General features: G+C 42.3%; 1 protein-coding gene across 2 annotated transcripts in view; it reads left to right on the top strand.

Annotated features, from left to right (window-relative positions):
• LOC134933551 (protocadherin gamma-B3-like) overlaps positions 1-12,012 on the top strand; it is a 103,371-nt gene extending 91,359 nt beyond the window's left edge. For both annotated transcript variants that reach the window (XM_063928856.1, XM_063928855.1), the window contains exons 2-4: positions 4,843-4,901; positions 6,097-6,185; positions 8,535-12,012. In XM_063928856.1, coding sequence (XP_063784926.1) covers positions 4,843-4,901; positions 6,097-6,185; positions 8,535-8,752 — 366 coding nt within the window. In that variant the 3' untranslated portion in view covers positions 8,753-12,012. The remainder of the gene's footprint in view (positions 1-4,842; positions 4,902-6,096; positions 6,186-8,534) is intronic.
• The last annotated feature ends 6,828 nt before the right edge of the window (positions 12,013-18,840 follow it).

Raw genomic sequence — 18,840 nt, 5'->3', positions numbered from 1 at the left:
CCCCTTCAATCAAGGGGTCCCCCCCCCCCAGCCACCCAAGGGCCAGGGGTGAAGCCCGAGGCTGTCCCCCCCCATCCAATGGGCTGCGGATGGGAGGGCTGATAGCCTTTGTTGTAAAATAAAAGATATTGTTTTTAGTAGCAGTACTACAAGTCCCAGCAAGCCTCCCCCGCATGCTGGTACTTGGAGAACCACAAGTACCAGCATGCGGCAGAAAAACGGGCCCGCTGGTACCTGTAGTACTACCACTAAAAAAATACCCAAAAAAAGACAAGACACACACAACGTGAAAGTATAATTTTATTACATACATACACACATACATACATACTTACCTTATGTTCTCACGCAGGTCGGTCCTCTTCTCCAGTAGAATCCAAGGGTACCTGTTGAAGAAATTCTACTCACCAGATCCATGGGTCCAGGCTCCTCGGCAAATCCAGGGTTAATCCACGTACTTGAATAAATAAAAAAAAACGGTGTCCCGACCACGAACTGAAAGGGGACCCATGTTTGCACATGGGTCACCTTCCCACGAATGCCAGAAACCCACTTTGACTTCTGTCTAAGTGGGTTTCTTCAGCCAATCAGGGAGTGCCACGTTGTAGCACTCTCCTGATCAGCTGTGTGCTCCTGTCCTCACTGACAGGCAGCACACGGCAGTGTTACAATGTAGCGCCTATGCGCTACATTGTAACCAATGATGGGAACTTTCTGCTCAGCGGTGACGTCACTTTAGGTCAACCGCAGGGCAGAAAGTTCCCATCATTGGTTACAATGTAGCGCATAGGCGCTACATTGTAACACTGCCGTGTGCTGCCTGTCAGTGAGGACAGGAGCACACAGCTGATCAGGAGAGTGCTACAACGTGGCACTCCCTGATTGGCTGAAGAAACCCACTTAGACAGAAGTCAAAGTGGGTTTCTGGCATTCGTGGGAAGGTGACCCATGTGCAAACATGGGTCCCCTTTCAGTTCGTGGTCGGGACACCGTTTTTTTTTATTTATTCAAGTACGTGGATTAACCCTGGATTTGCCGAGGAGCCTGGACCCATGGATCTGGTGAGTAGAATTTCTTCAACAGGTACCCTTGGATTCTACTGGAGAAGAGGACCGACCTGCGTGAGAACATAAGGTAAGTATGTATGTATGTGTGTATGTATGTAATAAAATTATACTTTCACGGTGTGTGTGTCTTGTGTTTTTCTGGGTATTTTTTTAGTGGTAGTACTACAGGTACCAGCGGGCCCGTTTTTCCGCCGCATGCTGGTACTTGTGGTTCTCCAAGTACCAGCATGCGGGGGAGGCTTGCTGGGACTTGTAGTACTGCTACTAAAAACAATATCTTTTCATTATCACAAATGGCTATCAGCCTCCCCATCCGCAGCCCATTGGATGGGGGGGGACAGCCTCGGGCTTCACCCCTGGCCCTTGGGTGGCTGGGGGGGGGGGACCCCTTGATTGAAGGGGTTCCCACTCCCCCAGGGTACCCCGGCCAGGGGTGACTAGTTGGATTTTTGATGCCACGGCCGCAGGGCGCTGTATAAAAGTGACCCCCGGCTGTGGCATTATCTGTCCAGCTAGTGGAGCCCGATGCTGGTTGCTTAAATATGGGGGAACCCCTGTCATTTTTTTCCCCATATTTCTGCAACCAGGATCGGCTCAAAGAGCCCGAGGCTGGTTATGCTTAGGAGGGGGGACCCCACGCAATTTTTTTGGCAAAAATAAGCACTTTCCCACCCCTTCCCACTGATATACATGCACGGATCTCATGGATCCCTGCATGCATCTCAAATCACGGAAAAAAAAAGCAGGTCTGTTTTTTTTTAGGACTTTTTTACGAGTTGTAATTTTTCACGGCAGTGTTTTGTGTTTTTTTGCTTTGCACTTCTTAGTAAATGACCGAGATTCATATCTAAACAGGCGTAATTTGACCGATGGTGTATTCATTCGTAATTTTTTACCTGAACTAGCAAAAAATTACGAATGCCCTCATCACTGCCGTGATTAGTGTTTAGTAAATGACCGAGATTAACCGAGATGACACTTTGAAGAAAAAACGGCATCTCGGTCAAAATCGGGAGCTTAGTAAATATACCCCATATTGTACATCTTATATCAGTGTACTCTGTGGACTATTGTGGTAACACATATTGTACATCTTATATCGGTGTACTCTGTGGACTATTATGGTAACACATATTGTACATCTTATATCGGTGTACTCTGTGGACTATTATGGTAACACATATTGTACATCTTATATCGGTTTACTCTGTGGACTATTGTGGTAACACATATTGTACATCTTATATCGGTGTACTCTGTGGACTATTATGGTAACACATATTGTACATCTTATATCGGTGTACTCTGTGGACTATTATGGTAACACATATTGTACATCTTATATCGGTTTACTCTGTGGACTATTATGGTAACACATATTGTACATCTTATATCGGTGTACTCTGTGGACTATTATGGTAACACATATTGTACATCTTATATCAGTGTACTCTGTGGACTATTATGGTAACACATATTGTACATCTTATATCGGTGTACTCTTTGGACTATTGTGGTAACACATATTGTACATCTTATATCAGTGTACTCTGTGGACTGTTATGGTAACACATATTGTACATCTTATATCGGTGTACTCTGTGGACTATTGTGGTAACACATATTGTACATCTTATATCAGTGTACTTTGTGGACTATTGTGTTAACACATATTGTACATCTTATATCGGTGTAGTCTGTGGACTATTGTGGTAACACTTATTGTACATCTTATATCGGTGTACTCTGTGGACTATTATGGTAACACATATTGTACATCTTATATCGGTGTACTCTGTGGACTATTATGGTAACACATATTGTACATCTTATATCGGTTTACTCTGTGGACTATTATGGTAACACATATTGTACATCTTATATCGGTGTACTCTTTGGACTATTGTGGTAACACATATTGTACATCTTATATCAGTGTACTCTGTGGACTGTTATGGTAACACATATTGTACATCTTATATCGGTGTACTCTGTGGACTATTGTGGTAACACATATTGTACATCTTATATCAGTGTACTTTGTGGACTATTGTGTTAACACATATTGTACATCTTATATCGGTGTACTCTGTGGACTATTGTGGTAACACTTATTGTACATCTTATATCGGTGTACTCTGTGGACTATTGTGGTAACACATATTGTACATTTTATATCAGTGTACTCTGTGGACTATTGTGGTAACACATATTGTACATCTTATATCAGTGTACTCTGTGGACTATTGTGGTAACACATCTTATATCAGTGTACTCTGTGGACTATTGTGGTAACACATATTGTACATCTTATATCGGTGTACTCTGTGGACTATTATGGTAACACATATTGTACATCTTATATCGGTGTACTCTGTGGACTATTATGGTAACACATATTGTACATCTTATATCGGTTTACTCTGTGGACTATTATGGTAACACATATTGTACATCTTATATCGGTGTACTCTGTGGACTATTATGGTAACACATATTGTACATCTTATATCAGTGTACTCTGTGGACTATTGTGGTAACACATATTGTACATCTTATATCGGTGTACTCTGTGGACTATTGTGGTAACACATATTGTACATCTTATATCAGTGTACTCTTTGGACTATTGTGGTAACACATATTGTACATCTTATATCGGTGTACTCTGTCTCTGTGGACTATTATGTTAACACATATTGTACATCTTATATCAGTGTACTCTGTGGACTATTATGGTAACACATATTGTACATCTTATATCAGTTTACTCTGTGGACTATTATGGTAACACATATTGTACATCTTATATCGGTGTACTCTGTGGACTATTATGGTAACACATATTGTACATCTTATATCGGTTTACTCTGTGGACTATTATGGTAACACATATTGTACATCTTATATCGGTGTACTCTGTGGACTATTATGGTAACACATATTGTACATCTTATATCAGTGTACTCTGTGGACTATTGTGGTAACACATATTGTACATCTTATATCGGTGTACTCTGTGGACTATTGTGGTAACACATATTGTACATCTTATATCAGTGTACTCTTTGGACTATTGTGGTAACACATATTGTACATCTTATATCGGTGTACTCTGTCTCTGTGGACTATTATGTTAACACATATTGTACATCTTATATCAGTGTACTCTGTGGACTATTATGGTAACACATATTGTACATCTTATATCAGTTTACTCTGTGGACTATTATGGTAACACATATTGTACATCTTATATCAGTGTACTCTGTGGACTATTATGGTAACACATATTGTACATCTTATATCGGTGTACTCTGTGGACTATTGTGGTAACACATATTGTACATCTTATATCAGTGTACTCTTTGGACTAATGTGGTAACACATATTGTACATCTTATATCGGTGTACTCTGTGGACTATTGTGGTAACACTTATTGTACATCTTATATCAGTGTACTCTGTGGACTATTGTGGTAACACATATTGTACATCTTATATCGGTGTACTCTGTATATTGTGGTAACACATAGTGTACATTTTATATCAGTGTACTCATGAAAGATCAGTTAATTGTAATAATTTCTTTTTTTTATAGAACATAACATGGGAAAATATTATATTTTTTTTAATGTTTATTTAAATACAAATTTAAGGCACGTTCTACAGTTCCAGTGAATTACTACTAATTCTGAGGAGACGTCTAGAATCTCATAATGCTCATTACAATTTTTTAATTTGTTTAATTATTTTCCTCCCCTCTTTTTTTCAGCAGGCGCAGGCCAACATGGACTGGCACTTCTCACAGGCGCAAAGGCCTGGGACAAGCGGGTTAGTACATTTCGTAAACATTTTCTATGAAATTCTGTTGCATTATTATTATTATTATTATTATTATTATATTTTATTTATAAGGCATCACAAGCGTTCCATACGGCTGAACAAGCCAAATAAAAGAGGGAGATTTATGAAGACATCTAAAGATTGAAGAAGTGGGCATGGAAACCAAGTGAAGCGGACATTGCACCAATCAGCTTTGATGTAGCTTTTATCAAGTACTTTCTATAAAATGATATGTTAAAGCTGATTGGTTACTATGGACAACTTCTCCACTTCTTTACTCTTTAGAAGCCTTGATACATCTCCCCCTACGTTGCATAAGAACAGCTAACAATTTCACATAAATAGATAATTACATCGTGCAATTAGCATAATCACATAGAGAAGACAAAGTAGACAGTGCTGGCAGCGTGATACAGAGGTGGACGCAGAAGCAGCTGCATCTATTGACTGTCACCTGCCTGTGACTTTATGCAAGTGCTGCTACAAATGGGCAGTAGCAGAACAATTGCCCCACTGTGCCTGTTGTGGCGGGCACCACTGAGTCCGTGGCATAGGTGTACATTACTGATAGACACGTCAGTGGCAAACGCAGGATTTGTAGAGGGGGGTTTCCAAATGCAATCCACAATCTCTTACTCTGCAGAACATGGAATACAGGTTAATATTTAACACTACATCTGGTCTATAGTACAGGCTGTAGCAAACATATTTAAATAACATAAATAAGATAAGTGGTCAGGAAACAATTAAACATACAATAATAAATACACAAACATAATAGAACCAGCACTGCACTTTCTAAGCACACATTCTCCCACCACATGTTAAGGCTCCTGTCTCTTCTTTCTGGTAGCTACTTTCTGGTCCAGTGCACTGATTGAGGACTCAGAACCACACAGAGCAAACTTGTTAGAAGAAGCTGCTACCTCTGGGCATGTGCAGCAGCTCTGCTCTGTCCCTTAAACTGCAAGATGTGGCAGCAGCTCCAGTAATCGTATTATATACCATTGCTATTGTTGTCATAATTTGAGCCACTTGCCATGAGGAGAGGTTTCCAGGCAACCGGAAACCCCCCTGCGTTTGCCTATGCACGTGACTGTGTAGGAGATGAAAAGTTTCTGCATCATGAAATAATAACATCCTCATTTTCTATTTGTTTCCCGCTGAATGTCTGATTTCTTAGCGCTCAACCTGCAGAGGAAGCCGGGGTCTGGCCAAACAACCCTGTGGAAACAGAAAGGCTTCAGGCCATGATCCTGGCGTCAGCAACTGGTTAGTTTCTAAAACTATTGTGCATGCTGTGTAATATTCACAACTTCTTCATAAATGTGACACACAGTCAGGGGTGAAAGTACAGCGGTACGGTCCGGCGTACCGTTAAGAGATTGGCAGCCGGTATGCCGAACCGCCCATCCCACAGCTGCTGTGAGCACTTTGTATTAAGTAGGCGACGCATCCGTTTAGTGAAACGGAGGCCATTGCTGCCCCCTTCACGCCCCCAAACGGCTGCAGACTGCCAATCACTGACGTCTGCAGCTGTACTACTTTTTTGAAACAAAACAGAAAAGAAATAAGCACGCTCTTGATTGTACCCATATTGTACATGGTACCAGCTACGTGGCAGTATTAATGCCATATATGTATACAAAACAGAAAGACTTTTGTATATGAGCTAAGAGTAATATTCTGCCAATCTGTGTGTATGTGACAAATAAAACAGAGAGGCTTTTGTCATATTTTGGCCAAAGCTTTTAAGCATGCAGCCCATCAAGGGACCCCAATTGTCTGCAAGTTGAATGTCAATGGGGGTCATTCCGAGTTGATCGCTCGCTAGCAGTTTTTTGCAGCCGTGTAAACGCTATGCCGCCGCCCACTGGGGAGTGTATTTTAGCTTAGCAGAAGTGCGAACGCATGTGCAGCCGAGCTCTGCAAAAACAGTTTGTGCAGTTTCATAGTAGCTCTGAACCTACTCAGCGCTTGCGAACACTTCAGCCTATTCGTGACCGGATTTGACGTCATATACCCGCCCAGCCACGCCTGCGTTTTTTCAGACACGTCTGCGTTTTTGCAAACACTCCCTGAAAACGGTCAGTTGACACCCAGAAACGCCCCCTTCCTGTCAATCTTCTTGCGGCTGTCAGTGCGAAGGAAAACTTCGCTAGAACCTGTGCACAACCACAAAGAGCTTTGTACCCATACGTCGCGCGTGGGCATTGCGGGGCATACGCATGCGCATGAATGCCATTTTTTCACCTGATCGTTGCGCTGTGAAAATCGGCAGCGAGCGATCAACTCGGAATGACCCCCTATAGCCGGAATGTTGCCAGCCAGAATGTCAACACCCAATTTCTGGGTTAAGGTTAGATTACATTTAGGCTGCAGTTAAAGTTAGGCTATAATTAATGTAAGGCTTATGGTTAGATTTACATTTAAAATCCTATTGTCAACATTCTAACTGTTGAAATCCACAATTTTGACATTCTGGCCATGTCATTGTGTCATTGTGACATTGTGAATATATCAAACCCTATACTTGTACCCAAAACATAAAGAAGTATAGTAACATACAATACAGAGAGAATCCTAGAGACTTCTATACAATACAGCGGCATCCCAGTGACCAATACACTATCAAGAGAGCATTCTAGTGACATCCATACTGTACAGAGAGCATCTTGGTGAATGCCATAAAATATTGTATACTTCCCAGTGAGCACCATAGAATAGTGAGAGCACTTCAGTGACCACAATACAATACAGAGCACCCCAGTGAATCCCATACAATACATAGAGCATGTTATTGATTGCCTCACTTAAAGAGAGCATCCCAGTGCCGGTCAACTATGCTTTGTCCTTTTTCCTTCCAAACTGACCTATTTTTGGGACTGATCTATTAATAAATAAATATTAATAATGGGCGCCTCCATCTAAGGTCCATAAAAGACAAACATTAAATCCAAAATACTGTCAAAATCAAATGCATGGTGAGACATTACCGTATCTCTCGACTTCAACATAAGAGCTCCACATGTTACTCTGTGATAAGAAGCGGGATGTCTTTTTCAAACCCACACTGCCTGGGCTACCTCATTTAGGCCGATCCCCAGTAAATCCTGACAGCCTAGGCAGCCCCAAATAATACCCCTTTTCCACCTTAGAAGCACGGGTCGCAGCCGGGAGTCTGACACTGGAGCTACCTGGCTGCGGCCCGTGCTCAGCCCCCTTTCCCACTACACTCACCAACCCGGCGATTGGTGACGCTGCTGGTGACGCGCGTCGCCCTTCCATACACAGTGAATGGGAGTCGTGTCGATGCTTCCGTTTACACTGCACAGCTTACCGGGTTGAACTCGTGTTGAACCCGGTAAGCTACCCGGGTAGGATTCCCGGATCACTTGATCCGGGATTTTGCAGAGGGACCCTTTTCCACTAGCAAAAAACACGGGTAAATGCGCATCCCCATGCATTTACCTGTGTTTTTTTAGATAGTGGAAAAGGGGTATAAATGATAGCTAGAATCTGATTGGCTGTTCTCTATGTATGGTTTGATACATCCCCCGCCCCCTTTCTCCCGCATTTGTGTGCCGTTTTAAATGTACCTTTTTCCCTTTCGTGTTACAGAAGCTGCTGAAAATTCCAACATTGGATGCGGAACGGGGACTATGGGTCTAGGGGCCTGTTACGGGCCTCAATTTACTCTGCAGCATGTTCCTGACTACAGACAGAACGTGTATATTCCAGGGACTGCTACTCTTAACGCTGCTGTGAAACAGGAAGGGAAGGTTCCTGCGCCTTCAGGAGGGAACAAGAAGAAAGCATCCAAAAAGGAGAAAAAATAAAATTTTGCACCGACATAGTGCAACCCTCTAAGCACTTATCCCCAGCCAAATCATGACGAATGTTACAGAGAAAGGCAAAATAATGAAGGCGATTGTTCTAATGAAGGCGATTGGAAACAAAGTGAATTTTCCTGGTAGAAATTGGCGTGAAAACATATATAAGATTATTATTCTGTTTTCATACATGCAGTGATACAATGCTACTTTATGCTTTTTTTCTGGTCTACTGTATAAAACAAAAATATTCCCCTTCTTAAAATAGTAGTATTAAAAATACATAATTAATTAATTAAAATATACAGGTCAACCTATAATTAAAAAAAAAAAAAAAAAAGTCAGTTGACTCTAACCTTTGAACTATAGATAGAAGTAGCGAAGAAGTTACTGGAAAGCACATTTTCCTTCTTTTAATTATAATTACAGTCCTTATTTTTCTTGAAAGACCCCCTACCCCAATATGTTTCAAAAGTTCCCAGGGACCTGTGAAATTAAATCACAACTCAAGTCAATGGCTATAACTGTTACTAAAGGGTCATACTGAAGTGTATTGGACAAAATAACCAGATTCAGGTTTGTGCATTAAATGGTTCATACATTTCTAGGAAGAATAGGCAGGCAAGTCGTAAAACCACAAATGTTCTGTATACGGACCTGGCGTCTAAAGTGCACCTATTCTGAAGGCCAATCTGGTTAATTACACAGAATAATGGTCAGTTTTGGAATCCTAATTGAAACAGAAAGGAATGCTTTCAAAAAAACAAACTCTTAGATAAAAAAAAAAAAGAAGATTACGTAAAACAAGATGAGACAATAAGACACATGTATGGGGAAGGCTACATGGAAATTGGCAACGTTGATTTTTAAAGATGTTTTTAGCGTCTGGTTGGCGCCTGCAGCCAGGACAGTGCCCGATTTTTCTATATATGTGAGACATAATCAGCATAAAAAAAAAAAATAACAGGATTGCAAAGCGAAAAGAGAAAAAATCATTTGTTCACTCAAATGTAACGAATGTATGTTGTGATTGTAATAATATATAAGCGATTGTGTAGCAAATAATCTAGTACTATTCATTGTGATATGTTGATTTTTATTCTGGTAGGGGAAAAAAAAAAAGTTAAGGTTAACACTTAACGTAATATGTACCCTGTCAGCAGCAACAGTGGCAGGCATTGGGGGGGAAGGCTGATCAGCATTCATCAGAATACAGCCCTTAATGCGCTAGGAATCCGTGTCACCAGTGAGGCACAATGTATCTCATTGGTTCTTAGAAAGTCACTGATTGGTGCACATGAATTGTTCAAGTCTACTGTATATACTGTAGGTGACAGGTCCAAGTTAAAGGAAAACTATCATCAAATTTTATTTAATAACCTTATTTCATTCAGAAAAATGCAGTTATCATGTAATATTTAGGGATGTTTATTATTTGTTTTCTTTTTTTTTCTTTCCTTCTTTCTTTCTTTCTTTTTTTTTTTTTCTATCTTTTTTTCCTTCTTTCTAGTTTTCTTTCCTTACTTCCTTCTTTCTTTCCTTTTCTTTCTTTCTTTCTTTCTTTCTTTTTGTCCCTTCTTTCTTTTGTTCTTTTTTTTCGTTCTCTGTTACAGCTTCCAGGTTTCACTGTCTTGTAGCAATCAGATGTATGTTTGCTAAGCAAAAGTTTTTCATAGCCACCAATTCTTGGCAATTCTAGATATAAATTTGAAATAATGTTAAAAGCAAAGTTCTGCAGAACCGATGACAATCAGTGGCTTTGAAAAGCTGCTGATTAGTAAGTATACCCCTTACTTTCTGATCAAATATATTGTAGCGTAATAACAAGGGCATTCTATCTTTATCAAATAAACTGCAATTTAAAAATTGGTATTTATTTTGCACAATACAGCATAAAGTACAATTAGATGATAGTTTTCATTTAAGATTTGGGGAGATTTTATTCCAAGACACAACTCTAGAGGGGCAGTAATTCTAGCTGCAGCGATTGATGGAGGTTGATCATGCTTTTACATAACTGTACAGAAAAGTGCATGCTGACAATCCATAAAGTATCCACAGGTGCATTGGAATAAGATCCATCATTTGCATGCCTTAGTAAAGCATGGGGTTCACTTAATTTGTTTGCATAGTCAAAATTAAAGAGGACATAACTGGGCAAAAGGAATGAAAGTCTACCTATAGCCTAGACACAATGGAGGTAGCCATTCTGTGGGATCTACATCAGATCACTAGGAACTAGACATAATTGAGGCTCAGTCTTGTCCCAACTTTCAGACGGGGGTGGACTGGGAGCAAGAATTGGCCCTGGCATTTTTTGTGTACACATGTACATGAAAAATAAGGCATGGACACGCATCACAGGATCATGAGTCATGGGATGTAGCCTCCTCGTTGCCCTCCCCCGTCTCATCATGCTGACCAAGCAGAGCTCCAGGAGGTGGAACTGCTCAGCCAGGCCTTCAGGGGTTTGCCAGAAGTGCCAGATGGCCAGTCCATCCTGATAAGTCATAAACTGCTTTGTCACACAATGGCTGCCTCCACTGTGTACCGTTTGTAGGTGATGGGTGTTAAAGAACTATGGGGCAGATGTATTAAGCCTGAAGACAGCATAAGGAAGTGATAAACCAGTGAAAAGTACAATGTGATAAACACACCAGCCAATCAGCTCCTAACTGTTAATTTAGATATTGGAGCTGATTGGCTGGTGCTTTTATCACCTTCCACTTATCACTGGTTTATCACTTCCTTATGCCTTCTCCAGGTTAATACATCTGCCCCTATGACTGCTGTTTCACTTACTGTGGTGTAAACGTGTGCTGAACATTTTGGTAGCAGATTATTTTACAGCTTGAAAGACTTGGATTCACCAGCTCATTTGGTGAGGGTTTTTGTTAAATAGCTATTTGTGCTTTCCCCCCTAATGTTTATTTTATATAGTTCTATAGCTTTGTTCTGTGTTGTCTTAAATTTTTGCAATCAGTTCAATGCAATCGCTATCTCAACATAGTACGTTTACTGAGCAAAGGCTCTAATGTTATGTTTTTGGGTTTTAGACACCCCACCTAAAGAAAGATAAATGTATAAAGCCTGCATTATAACTTCCGGTTGTGGGGATTATATAAAATATAAAGAATAAGATGAATAGAATGGAACGGTTAATCCAGAGTTTCTCAATAGTCCAGGAAACGGTTTCCAGAGACAAATGATGGATACCTGGGACTGCATCTGGAAAACAGGGACAGCTGGCAGCGGGTGGTCTTCTGTATGCCGGCGGTCGGGCTCCCGGCGCTCAGTATACCGGCGCCGGGAGCCCGACAGCCGGCATACCGACACTTATTTTCCCTCGTGGGGGTCCACGACCTCCATAGAGGGAGAATAAAATAGTGTGGCGCGCGTAGCGCGCCACCGTGCCCGTAGCGTAGCGAGCGCAGCGAGCCCGCAAGGGGCTCATTTGCGCTCGCCACGCTGTCGGTAAGCCGGAGGTCGGGCTCCCGGCGCCGGGATGCTGGTCGCCGGGAGCCCGACCGCCGGCCAGCCGTAGTGAACCCCTGGCAGCTAAGCACTTTAGGATTGTAGCAAACAAGAGGCCATATGAAGTGAGATGGAAAGGGAAGAACCTGGTTAGGATGACGGCACTTTGCATTTTATGAAGCGTGGCATAAATAAAACAATGTATCCCAACTTATGTTATAAGAATATCAGAAGCACTGATAAATTCCACGACCATATAACAGGGATGCAGACCAAGTGCTTTCATGATTGATGACTACTTATATCTTTAGGATTTTCTTTCACTATTGGACATGTTATTCCTTCTAATATGCTGGTAAATAAATAATATGCTGGTAGATAAATGTTGAAGTCATGACATCAGATCTCATCTTTTATACAGCTAAAATTTACAACACATGATACATTAACATCACTTGTGTATTACGTATCATGTAACACTTCGATAAAGTGCCTGATTGAGGTTTGTAAGCGAAGCAAAAAAGCACACTAATGGACAAAACCAAGATGCACTGCAGGTGGGGCAGATGTAACGTGCAGAGAGAATTAGATTTGGGTGCAGGGGCAAACACAGGATTTCTAGAGGGGGGCTTTCAAATGCAATCCACAATCTCCCACTCTGCAAAAAATTGGAGCAAGTGTGGGAGTCTGGGGGAGCGGTAGAAGAACCTAGTAACACTGGACATTAATGTAAACATTGGTCTTTTATACACTAGACAGTGAATGGAATACTGTATTTATATTTAACACTATAGATGGTATATAGTATAGGCTGTATCAAACATATTTAATTAATACAAAAATAAAATAAGTGGTCAGGAAAAGGTTAAACAGCTCCTAAAAAAAATGAAAACACAAACATAATAGAGCCAGAAGAGACAGAACTTCAATTTCTAAGAACACATTCTCCCACCTCAGGGTAAGGCTCCTGTCTCTTCTTCCTGACAGCTACTCTCTGGTCCAGGGCACTGATTGAGGGCTCAGATCTACACACACAGCAAACTTGGTAGGGTAAGACACTACCACAGGACATGTGCCGCAGATCTGTATTCATATTATACACTACTGCTAGCGTAATAATTTGAGCGGCTGGCCAAGAGGATGCCAAGAGGATGGGGTTTCCGGGCAATCAGAAACCCTCCCTGCTTTTGCCTATGGGGGGGGGTTATATTTTTTTTCTGTGCAGGGTAAATACTAGCTGCTTTTGCATGTAGCCCACAAATGTTAGAACGCTTTATTTTTACACTGCAATAGGGATTTCAGTGTGTACACACCCCACCCAAATCTATCTCTCTGCACATGTTACATCTGCCCCACCTGCAGTGCAGCATGGTTTTGCCCAGTTGTTTGCTTTTTTGCTTTGCTTACAAACCTGAATCAGGCCCAAAGTCCCGTGTTCGGGCTGCCGGCAAACAGTAAGGGAAATTAGAAGGGTCCCCTTGTAAAAAGACTCAATATTGATGTCATCATTTATATGACTGTGTTTCTGGATACCGTGTTTCCCCGATAATAAGACACTGTCTTATTATTTTTTTTCCAACAAAAAACACCATAGGGCTTATTTTTGGGGTAGGGCTTATTTTAATTAACATTGACAGCAAATTTAAAAAAACAGGTGCCACCATGCCCCCAGTCCTGCTTTTACAGCCCCCAGTCCTCCTTTTACAGCCACCATTCCCCCAGTCCTGCTTTTACAGCCCCCCTTTTACAACCACCATGCCCCCAGTCCTGCTTTCACAGCCCCCAGTCCTCCTTTTACAGCCACCATGCCCCCAGTCCTGCTCCTCACCTACAGCACTTTCCAGTTCCAGTTCTTCTTCTTGCTTTCTGCCAGCGCCACTGCTACTCCGCTCCCGCCATGTACAGAAGCCGCATGATGTGCGCGGTGACATCATGCGCAGGGCGCAATGCATCCCTGGGACTTGGAGATGGAGTCTTCAGTACTGTACAGCATCCCTCAAGCAGGGCGGCGGTGAAGGGGGTTAGCGGGGGTGGAGCTGGGGGCATTGAATTTAGTGCACGGACTCGGGTAATAAGAATTTTGATAGGGCTTATTTTCGGGGTAGGGCTTATTTTGGACCAGTTTCCAAAAGCAAGGGTAGGGCTTATTTTCGGGGTAGGGCTTATTATCGGGGAAACACGGTAGGAATTTAGTTTCATGAGACCTTGTCTGTGTTTCTTTTTATATGTCTATATGTCAATATGTCTAGTTTGCAAAGAACCTAACATCCTCTACGTTCCATATGTGCCAGACTGCTGAGCTCAGGGCTGTATACAACCCAGCCTTTATTTGATTGGTGTTACATTAGGACTAGTGCACCTATGGGCATGTTACTGTGCGGCAGACTGAAACGGCCCTGACAAATGGGAAATGATAATAATACTTTACATTTATCGCAAGGCATGTTAAGAACAGTTCAACCTTCTTAATGATCTACTAATCATCTTTCCATCATCTTTAATGCTTGTCTTGTGACGCTTACACCATCGTTTAGTAGTGATTTAGGGCCTGATTCTGAGTCGGGCTCATTGCCGAAATTCAAGCAGATTGTCAATGTATCTAAAGATGCATCAAGTCGCATTCCATGGTCTAAAGACACACCAAGTGGGTTACATGGTCTACAGACGCACCAAGTGGGTTACATGGTCTAAAGACGCACCAAGTGGGTTACATGGTCTACAGACGCACCAAGTGGGTTACATGGTCTAAAGACGCTCCAAGTGGGTTACATGGTCTAAAGACGCACCAAGTGGGTTACATGGTCTAAAGACGCTCCAAGTGGGTTACATGGTCTAAAGACGCACCAAGTGGGTTACATGGTCTAAAGACGCTCCAAGTGGGTTACATGGTCTAAAGACGCTCCAAGTGGGTTACATGGTCTAAAGACGCTCCAAGTGGGTTACATGGTCTAAAGACGCTCCAAGTGGGTTACATGGTCTAAAGACGCTCCAAGTGGGTTACATGGTCTAAAGAAGCGCCAAGTGGGTTACATGGTCTATAGAAGCACCAAGTGGGTTTACATCAACTAAAAACGCACCAAGTGTGTAACATGGTCTAAAGACGTACCAAGTGTGTAACATGGTCTAAAGACGTACCAAGTGGGTTACATGGTCTAAAGACGCACCAAGTGGGTTACATGGTCTATAGACGCTCCAAGTGGGTTACATGGTCTAAAGACGCTCCAAGTGGGTCACATGGTCTAAAGACGCTCCAAGTGGGTTACATAGTCTAAAGACGCTCCAAGTGGGTTACATGGTCTAAAGACGCACCAAGTGGGTTACATGGTCTAAAGATGCACCAAGTGGGTTACATGGTCTAAAGACGCACCAAGTGGGTTATATGGTCTAAAGACGTACCAAGTGGGTTACATGGTCTAAAGACACACCAAGTGGGTTACATAGAAACATAGAAACATAGAATTTGTCGGCAGATAAGAACCACTTGGCCCATCTAGTCTGCCCCTTATTTTTTTTTTATTTTTTTATATTATTTTTTAACACTAACCTTATTTGATCCTTATTTCTTTGTAAGGATATCCTTATGTCTATCCCATGCATGTTTAAATTGCTCTACTGTCTTAGCCTCTGCCACCTCTGATGGGAGGCTATTCCACTTGTCCACTACCCTTTCTGTGAAATAATTTTTCCGCAAATTTCCCCTGAACCTCCCCCCCTCCAGTCTCAGTGCATGTCCTTGTGTCCTATTGCTTCTCTTCATTTGGAGAATGTTTCCCTCCTGGACTTTGTTAAAACCCTTGATATATTTGAAAGTTTCTATCATGTCCCCCCTTTCCCTTCTCTGCTCCAAACTATACATATTGAGATTTCATTAGTCTTTCTGGGTATGTTTTGTGATGTAGGCCATGCACCATTTTAGTTGCCCTCCTTTGTACAGTTTCTAATGTATTAATATCCTTTTGAAGATATGGCCTCCAGAGCTGAATACAGTATTCTAGATGAGGCCGTACCAATGACCTATACAGTGGCATTATTACTTCTTTCTTTCTGCTGCTGATTCCCCTCCCAATGCAGCCAAGCATCTGACTAGCCTTCCTCATTGCCTTGTTACATTGCTTACCTGCTTTTAAGTCATCTGAAATAGTGACTCCTAGATCCCTTTCCTCCTCAGTAGTTTCCAGTATAGTGCCATTAATACTGTATTTAGCTTTAGGATTTTTGAGACCCAAGTGCATGATTTTGCATTTTTTGGCATTAAACTGTAATTGCCAGACTCTTGACCATTCCTCTAGTCTACCTAGATCCTCAATCATTTGTTTTACCCCACCTGGTGTGTCTACCCTGTTGCATACCTTTGTGTCATCTGCAAAAAGGCATACTTTCCCTTTAATGCCATTTGCAATGTCACCAATAAAGATATTAAAAAGCACTGGTCCAAGTACAGATCCCTGGGGTACTCCACTGGTAACATTTCCCTCCTGTGAATGCACTCCATTTACCACAACTCTCTGTTTTCTATCCTTCAACCAAGATCTTATCCATTCAATAATCCTAATATCCAATCCCAAACTTTCAAGTTTATTTAGCAATCTGCGATGTGGAACTGTGTCAAAAGCCTTACTAAAGTCTAGATAAGCTATATCCATGGCTCCACCTTTATCCATCACTTTAGTCACACAATCAAAAAAGTCAATAAGATTTGTTTGACATGATCTCCCCCCAGTGAATCCATGCTGTTTGGGATCCAGTAAATTGCCGGATTTGAGATAATCTACAACTCTTTCTTTTAAGAGTGTTTCCATCAATTTCCCTACTACTGATGTAAGACTCACTGGTCTGTAGTTGTTTGCCTCTTCCTTGCTTCCACTTTTGTGCAGTGGGACTACGTTTGCTCTTTTCCAGTCCCCTGGAATTTCTCCTGTAGCTAAAGACGCATCAAGTGGGTTACATGGTCTAAAGACGTACCAAGTGGGCAACATGGTCTAAAGACGCACCAAGTGGGTTACATGGTCTAAAGACGCACCAAGTGGGTTACATGGTCTAAAGACGTACCAAGTGGGTTACATGGTCTAAAGACGTACCAAGTGGGATTACATGGTCTAAAGACGCACCAAGTGGGTTACATGGTCTAAAAATGCACCAGGTGGCTTTACATCATCTAAAGACGCACAAAGCGGCTACCCAAGTCCTTGCACATTCAGATACATGGATGTACCCCAGCGAAGGGCTTTTAACAGCATTAGCATATAGTCACAGACAGGACTACGGCAAAAGACTCTAAATCGGTGGCAGCAACGTAAGACTTGGAATCAGCCCCTTACTCTGTATGCTAATAACCTGTAGATATCAGACATCCGACCTCCCCTTTAAATCCTCCTGTGTTGCTCGTGATGTACATGTCTATTATACCAATGCACCTGTATGTCCAGTGTATCATACAGTACATTCTACTCTTCATTATATTATATACTATGATCCGTTTAATCCATTGTCGTTGTATTACATGCAAGTTTTATACTCTAATATTTCTATTGCTTTTTTTTTCCCCACTGGGGAAAAATAAAATGTTTTCTTCAAAATGAGTCGTTTCTCTGTGTGACGCAAAACTTCCTGTAAAGTAAAATAAAATATTTTTCTTCATATATGTAGCACAGTCAATTTGACCAAAAGAGATGATAAGATACGGGCTGGCTCACCCAAACCGTGAGGCACGGGCTGTATATGAAACGGGATTCTGATATTTAAACAGCCAATAGAATCACACACAACAATAATGGGGATCCGGTCCGCATACTGGTGTTCGGGATGCCGGCATTCGGAATCCCAACACTGGTCAATAGACCGACGCCGGGACACCGGCATCGATCACAATGCCGTCTCCGGAATCCCGACTGTAGACATCCGAAACATAAGTATGCCAGGGAGGGTTAGGGTTAGGCTGAGGGAGGGAGGGTGGGGATTAGGTTTAGGCTGCAGGAAGGGGGGGAAGGTAAGTCTGCAGGGTGGGGAAGAGGTTAGTGTTAGGCTGTGGGTAGGGAGGGGTAGATTTAGGCACTAAAAAAGGGGGTTAGGCACTAAGTGGGGAAGGTTAGGGTTTGGCTGCGGATAGGGAGGTTTAGGTTTAGGCACCGGCTGGGAGGATTAGGGTTAAACTGTGGAGGGGAGGGAGAGGGTGGTTAGGGTCAGGCTCAAAGGATGGTTAGGGTGGTAGAGGGTGAAGGGTAAAACACTTACCAACAAGGTGTTGGGATTCTGCGCATTTGGATGCGGCTGTCAGGATTCTGATTCACCCATGTACCGGATCCTGATACCATCCCCAATAATGTACTGTAATAATTTGGCATTTGTCTTACCACTGAGTACCAACAGTGGCACAGAGAGGGGGTGGAAGGGGTACTGTTTACCTGGGCCGAGGATTGCTGGAGGGACCCAGGTCATTTGCTGAGGGGGAAATCCCGGAATACACCCAGCCACCCTCATGTCTTGCAACCACCCCCGACTAAAGAGTGGGATCGGCTCGCCTCCCAACGACAGCCTCCTGCATCCCCTCCGGGCTACCGGGCCCTTTCAGTTTTTGCACAGCCCCAGCAGCTCCCCGTTCACCTCTGTAGGGAACAACACCA

The sequence above is a fragment of the Pseudophryne corroboree genome, chromosome 6, assembly GCF_028390025.1.
Source record: "Pseudophryne corroboree isolate aPseCor3 chromosome 6, aPseCor3.hap2, whole genome shotgun sequence".
Classification (NCBI taxonomy): Eukaryota; Metazoa; Chordata; class Amphibia; order Anura; family Myobatrachidae; genus Pseudophryne; species Pseudophryne corroboree.
This window is presented reverse-complemented; position numbering and strand designations above follow the sequence as displayed.